The following is a 20,731-nucleotide window of genomic DNA, read 5'->3' on the forward strand; positions in this document are numbered from 1 at the left end:
CTGCATTTCATGGGTAATGCTTGAGGAATGAATTAGTGATGCAAATATTGAGTCGATATCCACAAATGTAACAAGTTTATGATGCTAGAAGTAAATGTCCACAGGTACTATTAGATTTATGAGCAGGCAAAAACAACAGCCAAAAGGTCTTCAAACCTCCAAAATCTCCATCCTTGGCTTCCATTAGAGTTGACTCTTTAAGATTAGGTTCAATCTCTAGAAAGTTCATTAAATAACTAACTCAATAAACATTTATTTAGAAACTCCTGTATACTAGACTCTGGATGGAGACTATAAAATCCCTGCCCTCATGGAGAAGCAGGGGAAAGAAGCAGCATACATTAATATACTTAGAATTAAATGCTCGTGGCGTGAATGGGCCACACTACCTGAATCCTAGGGAACTCCATATTCATGCATCTTATCTCCCTCTGCTGCTCCATTAGCCTTCCCTGCTCATGGTGTGGTTACAAGAACCACAACTGAGGTTTGAACAAAGAGAAATCGGAGCAATTTAATGGCTAAGTGGCTGCCTGCATATGTATATCAGGTGTACAGAGTGTTTTCCTGCCATTATTATTTGCCAAAATAATTCACTGGGACTTAGTACATGAGCATAGCTTAGTTTGTGAGATTGACTGATGAAAAGTATGACCTGAGAAAAAGAGACAGGGCAGGTAGATTTGTGGGGAGAATAGACCTGGAAGTTCTTTTGTTTCATTTTGTTTTGTTTTCTTTTGTTTTTTTTGTTTTTTGAGACAGAGTCTGGCTCTGTCTCCCAGGCTGGAGTGCAGTGGCGCGATCTCGGCTCACTGTAACCTCTGCCTCCTGGATTCAAGTGATTTTCCTGCCTTAGCCTCCTGAGTAGCTGGGATTACAGGCATGTGCTATCATGACCGATTAATTTTTTTGTATTTTTAGTAGAGATGTTGGCCAGGCTGGTCTCTAACTCCTGACCTCAAGTCATCTGCCCACCTTGGCCTCCCAAAGTGCTGGGATTACATGCGTAAGCCACTGCATCTGGTCCCAGACCTTGAAGTTCTTGACCATAGATTGTATGTCATGGTGGCACTTGGACATTTGATTTCTTTAGAGAAAAAGTCCCTATCTCATAAGATACAACCAAATAAGTTCAGAAATAAAGAAGTAGAAGCTACTATAAACAATCCATAGAGGAAAGGAAACATTTAAATGAAAGGGAATGAAAGGAAAACATTTAAATCATTAGAGCAAAGAAACAAAACCACTAAGGAAAATTAATACATAAGACTACATACAAATTTTCAAATTCTGCACATTATAAACTTCTATATATGAATTGAAATACAAATAACAAACTAGGGGAAATGCTTTCAGTATATATGACAAAGTATTTAAAGTAATAGATTTTCATTCTACCAGAAAAGCATGCACACGTATATATTCATTGCAGCACTATTCACAATAGCAAAGACATAGAATCACCCTAAATGCCCATCAACAGTAGACTGCATAAAGAAAACATAGTACCTATACACCATGGAATACTATGCAACCATAATAAAGATTGAAATCACGTCCTTTGCAGAAATATGGATGGAGCTGGAGGCCATTATCCTTAGCAAACTAACACAGGAACAGAAAACCAAATACTACATGTTCTCACCTATAAGTGGGAGCTAAACAATGAGAACAAGTGGACACAAAGAAGGAAACAACAGACACTGGGGACTATTTGGGGTGGAGGGTGGACGGAGAGAGAGGATCAGAAAAAGTAACTAGCCTCGTACCAAGGTGGCAAAATTGTATGTACACCAAACTCCCGTGACATGCGTTTACCTATCTAAAAACCTGCACATGTACCCCTGAACCTAAAATAAAAGTTAAAAATATAATAAAATAATGGATTTTATAAAGTAGTAGAAAAAGATAAACGATTTAGAAGAAAAATAAGCAGAAGCTCTTTATAAAGAGAGGTGTGCAAGTGGTTATGAAACACATAAAATAATATGCAGATTCATTAAAAATAAAAGAAATAAGAGGTAAAATAACAGCCATTTGAACATTGTAAATAGAAAATGAGGGTTAGTGGGATGGATAATAAATAAACTTTCATGAACTGCTTATAAGCATGTAGATTTGCATGAGGTTTTTGGTGGATAATTTGGCAACACATTTCAAAAGGCTTGTAATAATTTAGAATCTATTACCTATCACACCTCCTTCTGGGAATTTATTTTAAATAAATAATTTAAGGCTGGGTGTAGTGGCTCACACCTGTAAATCCCAGAACTTTGGGAGGCCAAGGCAGGCGGATCACCCGAGGTCAGAAGTTTGAGATCAGCCTGGCTAACATGGCAAAACCCCATCTCTACTAAAAATACAAAATTAGCCAGGCGTGGTGGCATGTGCCTGTAATCCCAGCTACTCAGGAGGCTGAGGAAGGAGACTCATTTGAACCCAGGAGATGGAGGTTGCAGTGAGCTGAGATCATGCCATTGCACTCCAACCTGGGCAAAAAGAGTGAAACTCCAACTCAAAAAAAAAAAAAAAAAAAAAAAAGGAAATAATTAAAAAATTTAAACGAATTACAGAAAAATGTACTTATCATAGAATTATTTTTAATACAGAAAAATTGAGATGAATTTAAATGAGGTTGAACAATGATATTGGCAATTGGTCAAATACATTATGATATATTTATATAAAGATATAATATGCATGATTGAGCTGGGTGCGGTGGCTCATGCCTGTAATCCCAGCACTTTGGGAGGCCGAGGTGGGTGGATCACTTGAGGTCAGGAGTTCGGGACCAGCCTAGCCAAAATGGTGAAACCCGGTCTCTACTAAAAATACAAAAATTAGCTAGGTGTGGTGTCAGGCGACTGTAGTCCCAGCTACCAGGGAGGCTGAGGCAGGAGAATTGCTTGAACTCAGGAGGCGGAAGTTGCAGTGAGCCAAGATCATGCTACTGCACTCTAGCCTGGGTGACAGAGCAAGACTCTGTCAAAAAAAAAAAATGCATGATTGAAATAATAATATAAAATATAGAAGAATGCTTAATGACATGAGAAATTAGTCACAATATCTTGTAAACGACAAAAGTAGCTTACGATGCCATAATGTGACATGATTTCATTTTTATAAAATATATGCTGCAGGAGTATGTGTTTATATATGTATGTATACCTATGTCTAAAAAGATACAGTTATAGATAATTTTACATTTTATTCCATAAGTTTTTCTCAATATAAAAATTTCATAAAACAACATGTTACTTACATAAACTTTTAGATTTGTAGTTAGAAATATTTAAAATAATTTAAAACGTTGCATTCTGATATTAAATATTATCAGGCCCTTCAACTGTGTCTGGCTACTGAAATAAGTCTGTTATTAAATAGGTGTAGTGCTTTCTTAAAAATATTATACTCAAACATTAATTGAAAAGCTTACATGTTAAACACATATTCTTCTTCCAGCAAAATGAAATGTCATCCCGAGTTACCTTGGGTCGCCAAGGGTCCCAGTTAGCTTTGTACTGATATTTGGCCATGTCTTGTAGAACTGCATGATGTCATCCTTTTTTGTAACCATTTGCAACTGTAGTTTCTATGGGGACCAAGGAACATCCTAGGGCAAGAATTAAAACAGTGTCAATTGTTTTGGTAGAAATTCACTAGGTCAGGACCATATCACAAAAGAGAAATGAGGGACCTGAAGACAGAACTCACCATAAAGAAAGGAGTCGGGCAGGGTGAATGTGTCAATTTAGTAGTAGTCCCTGAAAGTCAGAAATGGGTCATGGTTCAGGAACAGTGTGGCAATCCGAACCTGAACACTTCCCATCCAATTATTTCATCAATCATTGTACCTTGCCCTCTGGGGGAACTGGGGCAGTGTCTGTAAAGAAACTTGCTATATCTCAAGGAATTCTGTAATTCTCATAGGTCCCAAAAATCTTCTGTGATGCAGCTCAACCTGCTCTACTCTTAGCAGAGTGTAATCTATAGGGAGCAGTCGTTCTTTTCTCTTTTTTTGAGACGGAGTTTCACTCTTGTTGCCCAGGCTGGAATGCAATGGCACAATCTTGGCTCACTGCACCTCTGCAACATCTGCCTTCTGAGTTCAAGCGATTCTCTGCTCCAGCCTCCTGAGTAGCTGGAATTACAGGCATGTGCCACCATGCCTGGCTAATTTTGTATTTTTAGTAGAGACAGGGTTTTGCCATGTTGGTCAGGCTGGTATCAAACTCCTGACCTCAGGTGGTCCACCCACCTCAGCCTTCCAAAGTGCTGGGATTACAAGCGTGAGCCACTGTGCCCAGCTGACGTTGTTCTTTTCATTTGCAAGAGATGTCACCATGAAGACTGAGAGAATCCACTGTGGCCAGGTGAATTAGCAGGCAGCTGATGTGTGCGAGGGCAGAGGACTTTCCGGAGTCAAGATTGGACCAATGGAACTCAGTGAAGCAAGGGCTGGGAACAGGTGGTAGCTTGGAATGATTCATTAGATTAGTTTTGCCAGACATCACTTGGAAACCCAAAAGTATTTTGGAGGAATTTCACAAAGGACTGGCGTCTTGGCATGAGTTGGTAGGTTCATTTAGCTATTAAGATTTAGATGTTAATGTTATACTTGCAGTTGGCTTTGCAGGGAAAAAAAGAAAAAAATAGAAATTAAAAAATTTTTAAAAAAGAAAAAACATTTAAATGTTAAAGTTAATGTTGGCTAATTTTTAGCCTTAAGCTGGAGAAGCTTGTTCAGGCGTGAGCAGGTATATGCAAACCTATCCTGAAAGGCTGTGGGAGCTGAGAGGCTGAAGAAAGTGACTGACAAATCCAGTTTTTCAGAAATAAATATTTAACAGGGTCTTATGAACCAAAGTGACTCTCCAGAGGCCATGAGATGACACATCCTCACATCCACCCTCCAGAAAGTATTCTAAGACTTGGGCAGTTGGTCCCATCTCAAACTTATGACCACTGGGGAGGTTAGATAAGCATCTTTATGAGGGGTTGTCTATGCTAGATGCATGGTTTAAAAACCTTGCTGCAGAACACCTTAGCATGCAGGAGCCAGACATTGATCTTCATGGAGGTTTTGCTTCAAGATGGCGCCACTCTTGCCATGCACCAGGCTGTTTGCCGACAAAACTTTAGGACATTGAGATTACCTATGATATTGTTTCTCTTTCTCTTTTTTTTTTTTTAAATTTATCTGGGAGTGCTGCTTTATTTTTTGACAAATCTGAGTACTTAATAGATCTGGATGCTTATAAAAGTTTTATTCATTCATTGAATGTCTATTCATTGAGCAATCTCTATGCATTTGGGAATAGGAAGACTTTAAAACATAGTCTTTGCCTTCTAGTGGCGTAAAGTCTAATGTACGAAACAGAAAAATGTGGTAAAAGGGATGGTCAGAGTGAGCACAAGGAGTATTAAAGCCCTCAGGTGGAGTACCTAACCCAAGTAGAAGGGTGAGGTCAGGGACTGTTCCCCAAAGGAGGTCATTGACAATTCCCACTGATCTTGACCATGGCTGCGGTCCCCTGTGACAGCAGTAGAACAGTTCAGTTTACTGATGTGGGAAACAAACTCTATTTAATAACTGCTAAATGGTGCTGAGAATGAGTTAAGGTTAGAGATAATCGGCAAACTGACATAGAGGCTTAAAAATCTTAAAAATCCCTATAGGATGTTTGGTTCTTGACAGAACCAGTAAATATTGAAAATCAATTAAATAGATAAATTCGGCCTGGCGCAGTGGCTCACACCTGTAATCCCAGCACTTTGGGAGGCCGAGGCGGGCGGATCATGAGGTCAGGAGATCGAGACCATCTTGGCTAACATAGTGAAACCCCGTCTCTACTAAAAAATACCAAAAATTTGCCGGGCGTGGTGGCGGGGGCCTGTAGTCCCATCTACTCGGGAAGTAGAGCGGGGAGAATGGCAGGAACCCGGGAGGCGGAGCTCGCAGTGAGCCGAGATTGCGCCACTGCACTCCAGCCTGGGAGACAGAGCGAGACTAAGATAAATTCATAGGTATTGATTTGTTTTATGAAAGCAAAAAAGAACCAGGTTGCCCAATGCTTTAGCGAAGGTTCAGCCTCTTCTGCAGCATGATTCATGAGGGCATCGATCCTCTGGTCCACACTTCCCTCTCCCTCCGTATGTTCTGCCCATTCCTCTCTATTAGTACACAGCCCTTTTCTCCCCGGAGGACAATATACACTGGCACACTACCAAAACAACTGGATTGGAAGGGTTTAGTTTTAAGCTACCACACTGTTCCTGGACCACAACTCCCCACCGAGATTTTGAAAAGCCTGAGCCAATTATTTTCTAGAATGTCACACATTCTGGATTGGTCTGATTCTTTCCTCATCATGTTATTTTACTTGTTCCTCTAGCTCCTGTATTTCTGGAAATCTGAAAATTATATTTAAATCCTTAGCAGCTTCAGGTGAAATATTTATGGCAAGACTACCTTGCAGTGATGCTATAGCTTTCACAGATTGTCCACCATTAATGATGCTGAGTTTAATCACGATAAAGGTGGTGGCAACCAGCTTTATTTACATGGAGTAAAAATATGTTCTCTCCTGAGCAATTACCAAGTATTTTGTGGGGGGTAGTATTTTGGCAACTCATAAATATCTTGGTCCACATTAACCTTTCATGTAATGGTTTTAGAATATATTGATGATCTTTGCATCAGTTATCAGTTGTGGTGGCAAAATGGTAATTTTCCAATTATTTTGTCTCCTATATTTATTATTGAAAATTCTTCTATGCAAAGTAGCTTTCCCATACTACTACTTCAAAATAGTCATGGTAAATATTTCTTTCCCTTTAATTTTTAGAGTAAGGGGACTAAGGAATTGTGTACTTGTCACCCCTAATGGTGGCCTACTAGTTTTTCTTCCTCATTTTTTGAGTATCATTATGGGTGTATAGATTTTGTATTCAGTATGTTATAATAATTACAGGTGTTATCCTTTTATGATGTCAGATTATCTCCCATTTGCTCAAAGAAAGCTGTTTCTAGCTAGTTCTTGTGTTTTTGATAGTTCCCATTTGTCTTTGCTTTTTGGCACAAGAAGATGTCCAAGGTTCACCTTGTACTTCCCTTTCTCCCTGTCATTTCTAAAAGAAGCTCTGTGAAAAATTCCTTTTTCAGACTTGGGTAATTCAAATGTTCCTCCACATGGGAGGTGTTGATAAGACTCTATATTCATAATACTGGTGGTGAAAAATATGTGGCATTTGGGCTGATAACCTCTGCTTAGGTAAGAGAATGAAACTTCCATATATCTCTTGGTACATACCACAGGGGAAGAAAAATCTTTCTCCTGCCCATTTATTCAGTAGGTTGGACTGTGTAAATTAAATTGACAAGAGACAGATGAAGAGGAGAAAAGGATTATTACACATGCACATAGATGCTTCACAGGAAAGAACTAAAAGCCCAAAGAGGCAGTTAGAACTGGAGGCTGCTATACCGTTTTAATGATCATAAAGTGTGGAGAGGCTAGACAAAGGAAAAGGGGGCTTAGCCTTTTTGCGGTATGGGAAGGTTACTAGAAAATGTATGGGTTTGTTATGCAGATAAGACTCATTCTCCTCTTTCTGGTATGGGTGAGTGGTAAAGCTTTGTTGTTTGTTTGTTTGAGACAGGATCTGGCTCTACTGTCCATGCTGCAGTGCAGTGGAATCATCTCAGTTCACTGCAACCTCCACCTCCTGGGCTCAGGCGATCCTCCCACCTCAGCCTCTGGAGTAGCTGGGATTACAGGCGTGGATCACCATGTCTGGTTAATTTTTGTATTTTTGGTAGAGACTGGGTTTTGCTATGTTGCGCAGGCTGGTTTCAAACTCCTGGACTCAAGTGGTCCACTCACCTTGACCTCCCAAAGTGTTGGGATTACAGGCGTGAGCCACCGGGCCCGGCCCAGTAAAGCTTTAAAAATAAAAATTTATGTCACCTTTACGAAGGGAAATTTATGTCCTGCTTTTAGGCAGAAAGGGGGAGGTCAGAGTTGTTCCTGAGTCTTTAGTTTCTTGTTTTCAGCTCAAGAATAATCCTTATGCTGAATTGGCATATTTGGGGTGGCATATCCTCATCACTACGAATGTGGACCACATTTTTGCAGCTTTTATTTCTGCAGTTACTTATGTTTCTTTCTCTGCTATTATATGATCAGCTCCATAAGTAAAGACCTGTCTTACCTGCACATCCTCAGCACAGAGCTCAGGCATCAAATAAATAATAGGGGAACTGGTTTTACTTTCCTACCAGCCCATGAATGGGCATCAGAAACTCAACGTGTTAGAATTATTTGAAAATCAGAGTAACTAGTTTGCTGACTTCTAGCGTGCAGCCTTTACGCCAGCTGCTGTGGCTGTGTAGGGGTCTTTCATCCCTATTCTAGGATGCATTCAACATAAGCGAAGTGTTATTATTCAGGAAAGGCGCTAATTTGTGGACGGATGCACCTAATGTTATTATCCCCTGGTTTCTTCGCACTAAAACCAATCCCAATAGCATTCTGTTTCAAGTGAAAGGTTTTTATTTTTTTAAACTAAGTAAATTTCTTTTTCTCCCAATTTACTCACAGCGGTACCTTATACTACAAAAACCAGCAACTGGTTTCCTCTTAATGTCTAAACATAACATCATTGTTAAAAATTAAAGACTTTGTCACAATTTGCATTTTTTAAAAGTAAGGTAAATAAAGTATCTCATTATACAGAAGTACAAGATCTCGTTCTTGTACATTTCGCTCTTCCCAAATATTCTGCAATCAGAACCCTGATTGCAAAACTAAGCACATGGGTTCTAAAAAGACATCAGGCCAGAGAATTCTTTCATCCTAGTCCCAATCTCGCCCTTGAAAGCCTGGGACGGGAAAGGCTGCGCCACGGGAAATAAATGAGGGCTGCCAAAGGCCGCGGGGTTCGGGAGGCAGGCGAAGACCCAGCGTCGCATTGCAGAGTCGGGAAGACCTGGGCTGCCGTGACGCCGCAGTCGCCGGGCCTAGTTTCCCCCGCCCTGCCCGAGCGCGGCCGCGCCTCTCGCCCGAATCCGGGTACCACCGGCGACGCGGGTCGGCCCCTTCCGGCTGGTTCCGGCGTCCGGCCTGGCATGCTGGTTCTACGGCTGCTGCCGCTGCCGCGGGGGCTGCGGCTTGGGAAGCTCCGCGCTTCCGCAGGCCTGGCCTCCGCGGCCCGGGCCCTCGCAGCCTGTCGCTGGACCCCGCCCCGGCCCAGCGCACCGCCCTCAGGCCCCGAGCCCCGCCCTGGCCTCCGCCTAGGCCTCGCCTCCAGCCCCGGGCCGCGGCCCGCCACCGCCGCTGCGGCCAGCCCAGACGCGCCGCCCGCATGCGCCGCGACCATGGAGCGCCCCGAAGCGGGTGAGACCGGGCTGCCCAGCGGGCCGGGGCCGGGGCCGGGGCGGGGGCGACAGGAGCCGCGGGGGCTTGGGCCTGCTCTGCGCTCGACCTCTGGGAGGGCCTGACCCGCGCCGGCCCTTCTCCGAGTCTCCCTCCTTCCCAAAAGGACTCAGGGTAGCACCGAGAAGCCTGGTGCAACCAGGGTGTACATCAGTACTGCCTGTAGCGAAGCGTTTTAATGCACGCATTGTGGGTTCGACAGGAGGCGGGGGTATGAGCCCATCCCCGAGTTTCACTTTTCTTTCTCCCTTTCTCATCCTGTGACCCTTTGCACAAAGTTCATGCCAATACACATTCCTTCCGACGGTGTTGATGTGGGTAAACGTAAACAAAACCTAGTAAAATCTCGACTTTATCTTATATCACAAATATTAAGCACCCGAACCACCATACTGTCTCATTTAGGATTTTCTGCCAGGTTTGGACATGACCGCTTTTAAAACTGGCGCCAAGTCTGCACTAGCGCCCGGAATGAATTTCCAGTTTGGGTCAGCGTTTGTTGTGAACTGAACTTTGTGAGTAGAGCGAGTTAGGGGTGCACTTTCAGTAAAAGGGTCCGCAAACCAATTAGAGAAAAGGTGCTCCTCTGCAAGAGTTTCATAGGATAAACTCATACAAGAGTATAAAAAGCATAAAAACGTTAAAGTGTGCTATATAAATAGCAGTTAAATCGTGTAAATATGTTTACAATTGTTAAGTGAATGATGACAGTGAGTTTTTGCATTTAGGAAATGCATGGGAATGGAAATTGTTAAGGAGAAAAGAGCCATACTCCAGTTCCTTGTTTAAGTGCCGTGGGTTTGCAATTCGGGATCCTGTTAGCATATCTGTGTATTTTCCTTACTCATAAAGTTTAAGATGTTTGTGGAGGTTACTTCCCCCTTTCATCCATTTTCGGACACTATTAACTTGTCCATTTCTCCCTAATAATTTGGATTTTACTTTTATTCCCTTTTTATGAGGAGGAAAGGAAAGCCTGGAGGTCAAGTAACTTGTTGATTTCTACGCAGCTGTCAACATTTACTAACGTGTAAGATGCTAATACTATTTTTAGTAGTTAAGCCAGGACTAGAATGGATGCCCTTGGCCCTTTCCAGTTCTTCTTAGAAATGAACTTATTTATGTATGTACGTATGTATGTATGTATATATGTATATATGTATTTAGAGACAGGGTCTTCCTCTGTTGCTCAGGTTGAAGTGCACTGGCGCGATCATGGCTCACTGCAGCCTAGATCTGCTGGGATCATGCCAACCTCCTGTTTCAGCCTCCCCAAGTAGCGGGGACTACAGGTCCGTGCCAACATGCCTGACTAATTTTTGTATTTTTTTTTGTAGAGACAGGGTCTTGCCATGTCACCAAGGCTTGAACTCCTGGGCTCAAGCAGTCCTTCTCTCGGAGTGCTGGGATTACAGGTGTGAGCCAACTTGCTCAGCTGGGATAAATTTACTATTTACCTAGTAGAGTGATGAGAGACTTACTTAACGAAATTGAGTAGTCATTTATTATCCAGATAGGAAACTTGCATTTTGTGTGACAGTGGGCGAACTCTCCATACCCTTTTCTCTCTCTCTCTTTTTTTTTTTTTTTTTTTTTTTTGAGAGACAGAGTCTCGCTCTGTCGCCCAGGCTGGAGTGCAGTGGCACGATCTCGGCTCACTGCAACCTCCGCCTCCCAGCTTCAAGCGATTCCCCTGCCTCAGCCTCCCGAGTAGCTGGGACTATAGGTGTGTGCCACCATGCTCCGCTAATTTTTTGTATTTTTAGTAGAGATGGGGTTTCACCGTGTTAGCGAGGATGGTCTCTATCTCCTGACCTCGTGATCTACCTGCCTCGGCCTCCCAAAGTGCTGGGATTACAGGTGTGAGCCACCTCGCTCGGCCCTGTTGGCCTATTTTTGATGAAGGCATTTGCTTCACCTGTATTTGAATATGTGCATATATTTAAAGGTATGGTTTTATAATATACTTAAAATGTATGTATTGTTTTTCTTAGAAAGGTAATATTCAATTTTGAAACGTTTGAATAGCAGAAATGAGAAACATGAATATATTCAGCATAGTTGTCAGCATTTACAAGCAGTTTATACTGTTTAGCCTTTGGCCACATAATTGTAAATCATAGAGCATATGCAGTTTTATATCTGCTTTCTAAAAACTTGGCATTTGTTGTTAGCTTTTTTCTGCCATTGCATTCTTCATAGTCATTGTTCGTAGTTGTCATTGTCACGAGCATGCTTCGTTTAACCATTTCCCTATTTTTTTCATTGTTTCTATTTTATTGTACCCAATCACCATCCATGTTCCCCCCACCCATTGCACCACCCTCCCCAGCCTCTGTTAACCATTCTTCTATTCTCTATCTCCATGAGTTCAAATGTTTTAATTTTAGTTCACACAAGTAAGTGAGAACATAGAAAGTTTGTTTTTCTATGCCTGGCTTATTTCACTTAACATAAGGATCCCCAGTTCCATCCATGTTGCAAATGACAGGATCTTATTCTTTTGTATGGCTGAATAGTACTCCATTGTATGTATGTACCATATTTCCTTTTTCCATTGGATAACCTAAGTTATCCAACACTTAAGTTGCTTCCAAATCTTGGCTGTTGTACCATTTCCCTGTTATTAGGCATTTAAGTTTTGTTCCACTTTTCCTTTTTTGTTTAAAGAAAGCTGTGGTGAATCTTTGAGCATGGATGATAGGTAACCAGATAGCAGTAAGAAGAACATCAGAAGAATATTTTTGTGGCTTCTGATCTATTGCCAGATCGCTTTCTGAAAGGATTGCCTCCGTTTACATTGCTATAGTCAGTGTATAATAAGGTGGCAGTGTGTGGTGCCGGAAAGGGCATAATGGTCATAGAGTGACTGGATTCCAGTTCCAGCCCCAAGACCCACTAGTTTTACCCTTGAGCAAGTACTTAATCAGCTGATTTGTAAAATGAGCATCATAATAGTACCTCTCCATAGTGTGGTTGTGTGGATTAAATGAATTCCTCCCAGTGCTTCCAGCTGTGCCTGGCCTCAAGCATGCACTTAAATGTTAGCTGTTGTTAGTAGTAGTAACAGACATATTAATAGTTTACCAGCTTCACCTCATCTTTATGTTATTAATGCATTTGGAAGCATAACTTTTATTTGGATTTATACAAAAGATAGAATTTTAACTATGGTTAGAACAAATTGTAGGAGACTTTTAGGTACTCAACCCAATGAACTTAAAAGAGTTTAAATGCTTTAAGAGTTGGTTATTTTAAGGCAGTTTTCCAAAAGCAAAATATTTATACCTTCTGTAAGAGAAAGTGTAGTTATGACTGATGTATTTAATTCACATCTACCAACCTTTGCCCAAACACTAGAGCTTAGAGAACTGGAGGAAGTGTTCTAAATATTTGGTTTTGGAAACATTGTTCTATAGAATGACCAGCAGTTCTTTCAAGACTTATTTGAAAGTGGCACTCCTTTTTTTTTGAGTTAATAATTCCTATCTCAAAAATTGTTGAGTTAATAATTCCTATTATTCTGTAGCTTAAGAGAAGATAGTTGTTTGTATTTCAAGTTCTAGACTCCTGTGGATTTTGATGTAACATTGCATTTGAGTTTAATATGCTTTATTTAGTAAGGTAAAGAATGATGTTGAACAAGTCATATTATGCTTTAATTTTTATTTTCATGTCAAATGGGATACTAGTACTTTTCCTTTATTCATCTGGTGAAAATGAGAGAATCTGTGATGTGCTGAGGCTGCCACTAAATACCAGGAATTATTTTTCATGGGCAGTGAGATAGCTGTATTGCATTGTAGCTATCTACACTAGCTACTAGTGACTCATTAACCACTCTCAAATGTGGACTTACCTTTATCACATTTATTCATTCAGTAAAAATTTATTGAGCACCTATTGTGAGCTGAACTCAGTGCTAGGCCTGGAGGAATCAAAGGAGAATAAGACAAGGCTTTTAAGGAACTTCGACTATGGTGACCACACATGATGGAGTGCAGTTATAGAAAGTTGTCCCTTTTGCTTTCAACAGTGTCCTGGTTTGGTGAATTGTATGGTCACTTTACCTTAGAATCTAATGGATAAGACAGATAAACGGACATGTATACATAATGTATACATGCAGTGATTGGAGGAAGCACTAGGTGCCTAGAAGATTGGATTACCTAACTCAGCCCTGAGCTGGGGATCTGCAAGATTTTCCCTGACGGTAGAGGTCGTATCTAAGGTTTACTTTGAAGTTGATTGTTCTCAACTGTTCACACAATCTCTTAGTCTGGTGTGAGGTCAAGGTATAGAAGAAGTGAAAGGGGATCTTCTGGAGCAGTGGTTTTCAATAGGAAAACCACTCATGCACGTCGGAATTACTCTGCAGAGGTTTAAAAAAATACCAGAGTTGGCCCAATCTCCAGAGATTCTGATTTAATTGGCTGGAGTGACACACATGCGTTCTAGTGATTTTTTTTTAAAGCTCTGCAGGTGATTCTAATGTGCAGTTACTATTATTACCATTGTTACCGTGTGATTCTCTCTTTGGTATAGCCAGAATGACGTCCATAGCACTTGCTCTCTAATTGTTGGTGATTAATTGAGCTCAGGAGAAACTAAAAGTTAAGCGATTTCACGAACTTTTCTTATTTAAAAATTGACTTAATTTAATTCATCATTGTATTCTTCCTTTTGCCTTCAAAATGTGTTGAAGCCCAAAATTAAGTTTTCTCTACCTCACTTACTGCTAAGAATCTCTATTTCCAAGTAGCAGAAGAACTTGGAAGCTAGTAGTGAGATGATGGTGTTAAATAGGTCAATTTTATGTCACTAAATTCTTAGATTGAGAATAAAATAGAGGAAAAACAATAGTTGGGTTTATTTCATTTTGTTCTGATTTTCATTCAGCCTTGTTTCTATTTAGTTGCATGTTTTATTACTAGCTTTTCAAGTGTAACATACATGGTCAGTGGTGATCCTTTATGTGTAGCTGCATGTGCCCAAAGGTACAGGATGTGTATTCATCTATGAAAACTTTTATTTAAGCCTAAGCTGCATTTGTGTTTTTAAAACACAAGCATAAAAATAGAAAAGAGGCATTTAACTTGTTCTTGCATTTTTCACATATTTGCGAGTTTATGAATAGACTCATAGTGAACTGACATTTGTTGAACACCTGCGTACGAGGCATTCATAATTCGTAAAATTTGAACTGTATTGTAAATAGTAACATTATTAAGAATGTACTATTAGGGTTTTTTGGCATTGAACTTAATTAATTAAAAAAAGGCTTCGTTGTTTTTTGCTTTTATCCAGAATATAGTAATATAGTTTGGATATTTGTCCCTCCAAATCTCATGTTGAGATGTTATCCCCGGTGTTGGAGGTGGGGCTTGGTGGGAGGTGTTTGGGTCATGGGGTGGATCCCTCATGAATGGCTTGGTGCCCTCCCTGTGATAATGAATTCAGAAGAGATCTAGTTGATTAAGAGAGGCTGCCACCTCCGCCTCTCTGTCTTGGTCCTTTTCTCACCATGTAACACATTGGCTTCCCTTTGCCTTCCAGTATGATTATAAGGTTCCTGAGGCCCTCACCAGAAGCAGATGTTGGTACTATGCTTTGTGTAAAGCCTGCAGAACTCTGGGCCAAATAAACTTTTCTTTAGTAATTACCCAGCCTCAGATATTCCTTTACAGCAATGCAAATGGACTGAGACAGAAAATTGGTACTAAAGAGTAGGGTGTTGCTGTAAAGATACCTGAAAATGTGGAAGTGGCTTTGGAACTGGGTAATGGGCAGGAGTTAGAAGAGTTTGAAGGGCTCAGAAGAAGACAGGAAGATGAGGGAAGGTTTGGAACTTCTTAAAGACTGGTTAAGTGGTTGTGACCAAAATGCTGATAGAAATATGGACAGTGAAGGCCCGTCTGACAAGGTTTGAGATGGATATGAGGAAGTTATTGGGAACTGCAGTTAATGTCTCTATGTTATGCCCTAGCAAAGAATTTGGCTGCCTTGTGGCCATGCCCTAGGGATCTGTGGAAGTTTGAACTTAAAAGTGATGACTTTGAGTATCTGATAGAAGAAATTTCTTTCTTTCTTTCTTTTTTTGCAATAGGGTCTCACTCTGTCACTCAGGGTGGAGTGCAATGGGAAGAAATTTTTGAGCAGCAAAGCATTCAGGAAGTGGCATGGCAGCTTCTGATGACCTACAATCAGATATGGAAGCAAAGGAATGACTTAAAGTTGCTTTCCTTATAATTAAAAGGGAAGCAGAGCATAAAAATTTGGAAAATTTGCAGCTTAGGCTTGTGGTAAAGAAGGAAAAAGCATTTTCAGGAGAGGAATTGAAATGGGCTGTGAAGGAACCACTTGCTAGAGAGATTAGCATGCCTAAAATGGAGGCAATTCCTAATAGCCAAGACAATGGGAAAAAGGCCTTGAAGGGATTTCAGAAATCTCCAGGGCAGCTTCTCTGATCACAGCCCTGGAGGCCTAGAATGGTTTTAGGGGCCAAGCCCAGGGGCATGCTGCCATGTGCAGCCTTGGGACGCTGCTCCCCACGTCTCAGTTTCTCCACCTCCAGCTGTGGCTCAAAAGGCTCCAACTATAGCTCTGGTCACTTTGGAGAGCACAAGCCACTGTAAGCCTTGGGGGCTTCCATGTGATGTTAAGCCTGCAGGTGCACAGAATGAATGCAAGAGTGAAGGAGGCGTGGCAGCTTCCACCTAGATTTCGGATGATGTACCAGAAAGCCTGGGTGCTCAGGCAGAAGCCTGCTGCAGCGGTGGAGCCCTCACAGAGAAACTCTCCTAGGGCAATGCTGGGGGGAAATGTGGGATTGGAGCCCCCACCCAGAGTCTCCACCAGGGCACTGCCTAGTGGAGCTGTGGGAAGGGGGCTGCCACCTTCCAGACCCAAGAATAATACAGCCACTGGCAGCTTACACCCTGAGCTTGGAAAAGCTGCAGGCATTCAATTCCATCCTGTGAGAGCAGCCACAGGGGCTTCACCGTACAAATCCATAGGGACAGAACTGCCTAAGGCTTTGGGAGCCCATGTCTTGTTCCAGTGTGCCCTGGATGTGGGACATGGAGTTGAAGGAGAGCTTTGGAGCTTTAAGGTTTATTGTCTCCCCTGCTAGGTTTTGGACTTATGTGGAGCCTGTTGCCCCTTTCTTTTGGATTTCTCTCTTTTGGAATGGGAGACAATGTTTTTTGGAATGTTTACACAATACCTGTACCACCTTTGTATCTTGGAGGTGAATAACTTCTTTTTGATTTTACAGGCTCATAGGTGGAAGAAACTTACCTTGAGTCTCAAATGAGACTTTCGACTTTTGAGTTAATGCTGGAACGAGTTGACCTTGGGGGACTATTGGGAAGAGATGATTATATTTTGCAGTGAGATTTAGGTGGCCAGGGGCAGAATGATAATAGTTTTTATGTTTGTCTCCTCCAAATCCCATGTTGAGATGTAATCCCCAATGTTGGAGATGGGGCTTGGTGGGAGGTGTTTGGGTCATGGGGGCAGATCTCTCATGAATGCCTTGGCGCCCTCCCTGCGCTAATGAGTTCATGTGAGATCTGGTTGCTTAAAAGAGGCTGGCATCTCTGCCTCTCTGTCTTGCTGTTTTTCTTGACATGTGACATGTTGGCTTCCCTTTGCCTTGCACCATGATTTTAAACTTCTTGAGGCTCTCACCAAAGCAGATGCTGGCACTGTGCTTTGTGTACAGCTTGCAGAACTGGGAGCCAAATAAACCTCTTTTGTTTGGAAATTACCCAGCCTCAGGTATTCCTTTATAGCAATGCGAATGGACTAATAAAACAGGGGTGTGTGTGTGTGAACAATAGTAGAGATTAATCAAATTGCAGTAAAAATGTGTGTTTTTTGGCTTGTATGTTAACTGTGGCCTATCATCATAGCTATGTTGTAGCCATATTCTTAATGGACAATGTTTTACAGGTATTGTATCTGAAAATAGAGTATTATGAGAGAATGAATTAAAGGACTTCTTTAACATCTTGAGTGGTAAATTAGTCTTTAGTAAATATGTAGAGTAAAAATTATATTAGTATTCCAGGATTCTGTTCAGTCTTATTAGTTCAGATAGCATTTGTGTCTGTCAATAAAGGCATGAGTTGTAATGGCACTGGGGAGACCACCATCTGATAAATTTAGCGATTAACTTTATCAATTTAAACATACACCTTCTTTCTCTTACCTCCACCCAAGGTATATGATTGTTCTACCCATAGCAAGAAAACAAAAAAAGACAAATAGGAAATATGGCTTTAAAGTTAGTATATGACCATGGGAGAGGAGTTAGGGAAACTGTAAGATCATTTGCTTTTTAATAATTGAATTTTCAGAAAAGCATATTTAGAACCATGTATTTTTAACTAAATATCCAGTGTTAAATGTAATGATGGAGATAAACAACTTAAAAGTCTTTATTGAAGAAAAAATTATAGGCCAGAACTTGTACAAATAAGAACACGTAAGTGATATTGCTAAACATAAGAATGAGAATGACGGACAAACCTTGCTGGTTGTTTTAAAAGGTATGAAAAAAACATAGTTTTAGAATTAAAATATAGCTGTAAAAGATCTTGAGGATTATTGATTGACTCAGTTTTCATCTAATCATACATGAATACTGTGTTTTAGAAAATGATTAAAGCTTTATAAGTGTGTACAAAAATACAGAATGTGGTATAAATGTTTATATAAATAGCTTTATGATATATTTGAACACAAGTAGTACATTTCTTAACAGATGTTAATTTATATTGAAATCAGTGAGCTGAGTTATTTTCATTTAGGATATGTTTAAATAATAACAAGTTAAATAATCCTTTTTTTTCTGTTTGTGATATGTTAAAGGAGGAATTAATTCCAATGAGTGTGAAAATGTATCAAGAAAAAAGAAAATGTCAGCGGAATTTGAAGCCAGTACTATGGATTCTCTAGTAGACATGCCATTTGCTACTGTAGATATTCAGGATGACTGTGGAAGTAAGTACGTTATTAAGTAAACATGTATTTACAAGCAATGAGTAGTAAATTTAGTTATATATATTTTTTCTTTATAAGTTGTTTCACTTTTAATACTTACGTTTTTGAGTTTTAATTTTGATTTCATTTCATTTATTCTAGTTTTTTGAGACAGTCTCGCTCTGTCATCTAGGCTGGAGTGGTGTGATCACAGTTCACAGCTGCCTTGACCTCCCAGTCTCAAGTAATCCTCCCACCTCAGCTTCCTGGTGGGAGGTAGCTGGGACCACAGGCATGTGTGGCACCATATCTGGCTACGTTTTTATTTTTTTTGTAGAGATGGGGTCTTGCCATGTTGCCCAGGCTGGTCTCAAACTCCTGGGCTCAAGCCATCCTCCTGCCTTGGCCTCCAGAAATGCTGGGATTACAGATGTGAATGATCGTGCCTGGCCAAGTCTTGTTTTTTATTTAATAGTTGTCTATATCTATTGGTATAATAATAATAATATTATATTCATATATAATAATATCTGTGATAAAATAATCACAGATAATATTGACGTGTCTCACAAAATGTTGAGCCAGGTCATTCTTTAGTTTATAAGCTACTTCTGAAAATAAAGGGCTAGATAATGCCCTTGATTATTGTGGAGCCACTGCTAATTTCAGCAGTACCCATTTATCTAACACATGTTTACTAGCTGTTTGGTATCCTCTAAGCACTTTGCTAGGCATTGGGAGGGTCCATCAGTGAACAAGATGGGCATTATCACTGCCCCAAAGGAGCTCAACAGGCTAATAGTGAGAACAGGTCAACTTTTAATTAAATATTCATGTATTGGATCGATTCAGTCTTTGAGAGCTTCATTCACAAACTTTAAAGCAACAATGCTTACTTGATTGAAATACTGCTGGAATTACGTAAATATCCAAATCTGTGTTTTGGCCAGATGCGGTGGCTCATGCCTGTATTCTTAACACTTTGGGAGGCTGAGACGGGAGGATGACTTGAGGCCAGGAGTTTGAGACCAGCCTGGTCAACATAGGGAGACCCCCATCTCTATTTTAGTAAAATAAATAAATTAAAATCTGTTTTATGTCATTGTAAAAACAATAGTGTCCATGATATTTGGGTTTACCTTCACTGAAAATGTTAAAGATTTGACTATTGTCCAGGTTACTTGTGGGGAGGAAAATAAGGAAAAGCATCAATATATTCAAATGTTTACTGACTACATACTCTGCACCATTCAACTGTTTGCAACCTTACATAAAGCCTTGCTGTGGTTTGATATGCTTTTTTCATGACTAGGGCTCTGTGGCATAACAAATCATCTGCTTTAGTCTCTTCATTTTGAGAAAAGAAAACTGACTTAGAGAAGTTAAGTAAATTAAATTCACACAGTGGGAAAGAACTAGTTGTAGAATCTGGTTTCTGATTTGTTAATCATTTCTTTGATGAACATTTATAGCCAGGCATTGTGCTGGACATTGGGAATATTAAAACACACGACAGTCTTGAACGTCAAGAAGCTCCCAGCTTCATTGGGGAACCAATCTGTTGACAGCTATCATCTCATAAGATGAATGCCATACAGGCTGCTCTGGAAGTGCATGATGTGAGGATGTGTGCAGGGAGGCATCTAACCTGGATGTGGGAGGAGAGGGTGTCCATGAAGCCTTCCTAGGTGTTTGGCAAGAGTAGAGGCTTGGAGGATGAGTATGAACTATTCAGTGCTCTTGAAATTATCTGACCATCAGAATTTTCTGCAGAGCGATGTAAAAGCACAGATTCTTCTTTTTCTACCTTTGCATCCTGCCAGGTAATCTTTTTGTTTAAAAATTTTTTTAAACATCTCAATTCTGATGCTCAGCCAGTCTCAGCAACCACACTACTCTTTATCACACTGTCTTCTGGAGGCAGTGAACCTGACTTGTATTTTGGGAAGATGTGATACTTAAAACGATTAAGTCTCTGCTATTTTATTAAGCAGTCTTTCCCATTCCATAATCCAAGGGAAGAAGGAATCAGGAAGAGGTGTTTCCTATATTTTCCTTTACAACTGCCCTGTAGAGAAGAACCATGTTTGTGAGTTTCACAGCTGTTGGGGAAACCTTCAATGAAGAATTTTTGTACCTGTTAATTAGAAGATACTCTTAGAAAAAAGTGAGAATTGCAAGGATTTAATGTTTTCCTCTTAATTTCCTACTTATTGAGCAAATAAAATGAATAGATTTAAAAAATTCAATCACTTCTTTCTGATTTCATTACTTTCTCTAATTTGGATATAAATAAAGAAGGCTTC

General features: G+C 40.5%; 1 protein-coding gene and 1 long non-coding RNA gene across 13 annotated transcripts in view; one reads left to right on the forward strand and one right to left on the reverse strand.

Annotated features, from left to right (window-relative positions):
- LOC129060066 (uncharacterized) overlaps positions 1–3,564 on the reverse strand; it is a 46,349-nt gene extending 42,785 nt beyond the window's left edge. Inside the window, exon 1 of one of the 2 annotated variants that reach the window (XR_008526437.2) lies at positions 3,437–3,564. This is a non-coding gene — a long non-coding RNA (uncharacterized LOC129060066). The remainder of the gene's footprint in view (positions 1–3,436) is intronic. The other variant, XR_008526438.2, reaches the window with a different exon arrangement.
- Positions 3,565–9,085: 5,521 nt separating this feature from the next.
- The window catches only part of AKAP7 (A-kinase anchoring protein 7), a 160,441-nt gene continuing 148,795 nt past the window's right edge, over positions 9,086–20,731 (forward strand). For 3 of the 11 annotated variants that reach the window (XM_054558163.2, XM_063724984.1, XM_063724985.1), the window contains exons 1-2: positions 9,128–9,398; positions 18,315–18,446. In XM_054558163.2, coding sequence (XP_054414138.2) covers positions 9,131–9,398; positions 18,315–18,446 — 400 coding nt within the window. In that variant the 5' untranslated portion in view covers positions 9,128–9,130. Of the gene's footprint in view, positions 9,399–9,465; positions 10,468–18,314; positions 18,447–20,731 lie in introns of those variants that run through there. The other 8 variants (XM_054558162.2, XM_054558161.2, XM_024249035.3 and 5 more) reach the window with 7 other exon arrangements.

Source organism: Pongo abelii, chromosome 5 (genome assembly GCF_028885655.2).
Source record: "Pongo abelii isolate AG06213 chromosome 5, NHGRI_mPonAbe1-v2.0_pri, whole genome shotgun sequence".
In the NCBI taxonomy this organism is placed as follows: Eukaryota; Metazoa; Chordata; class Mammalia; order Primates; family Hominidae; genus Pongo; species Pongo abelii.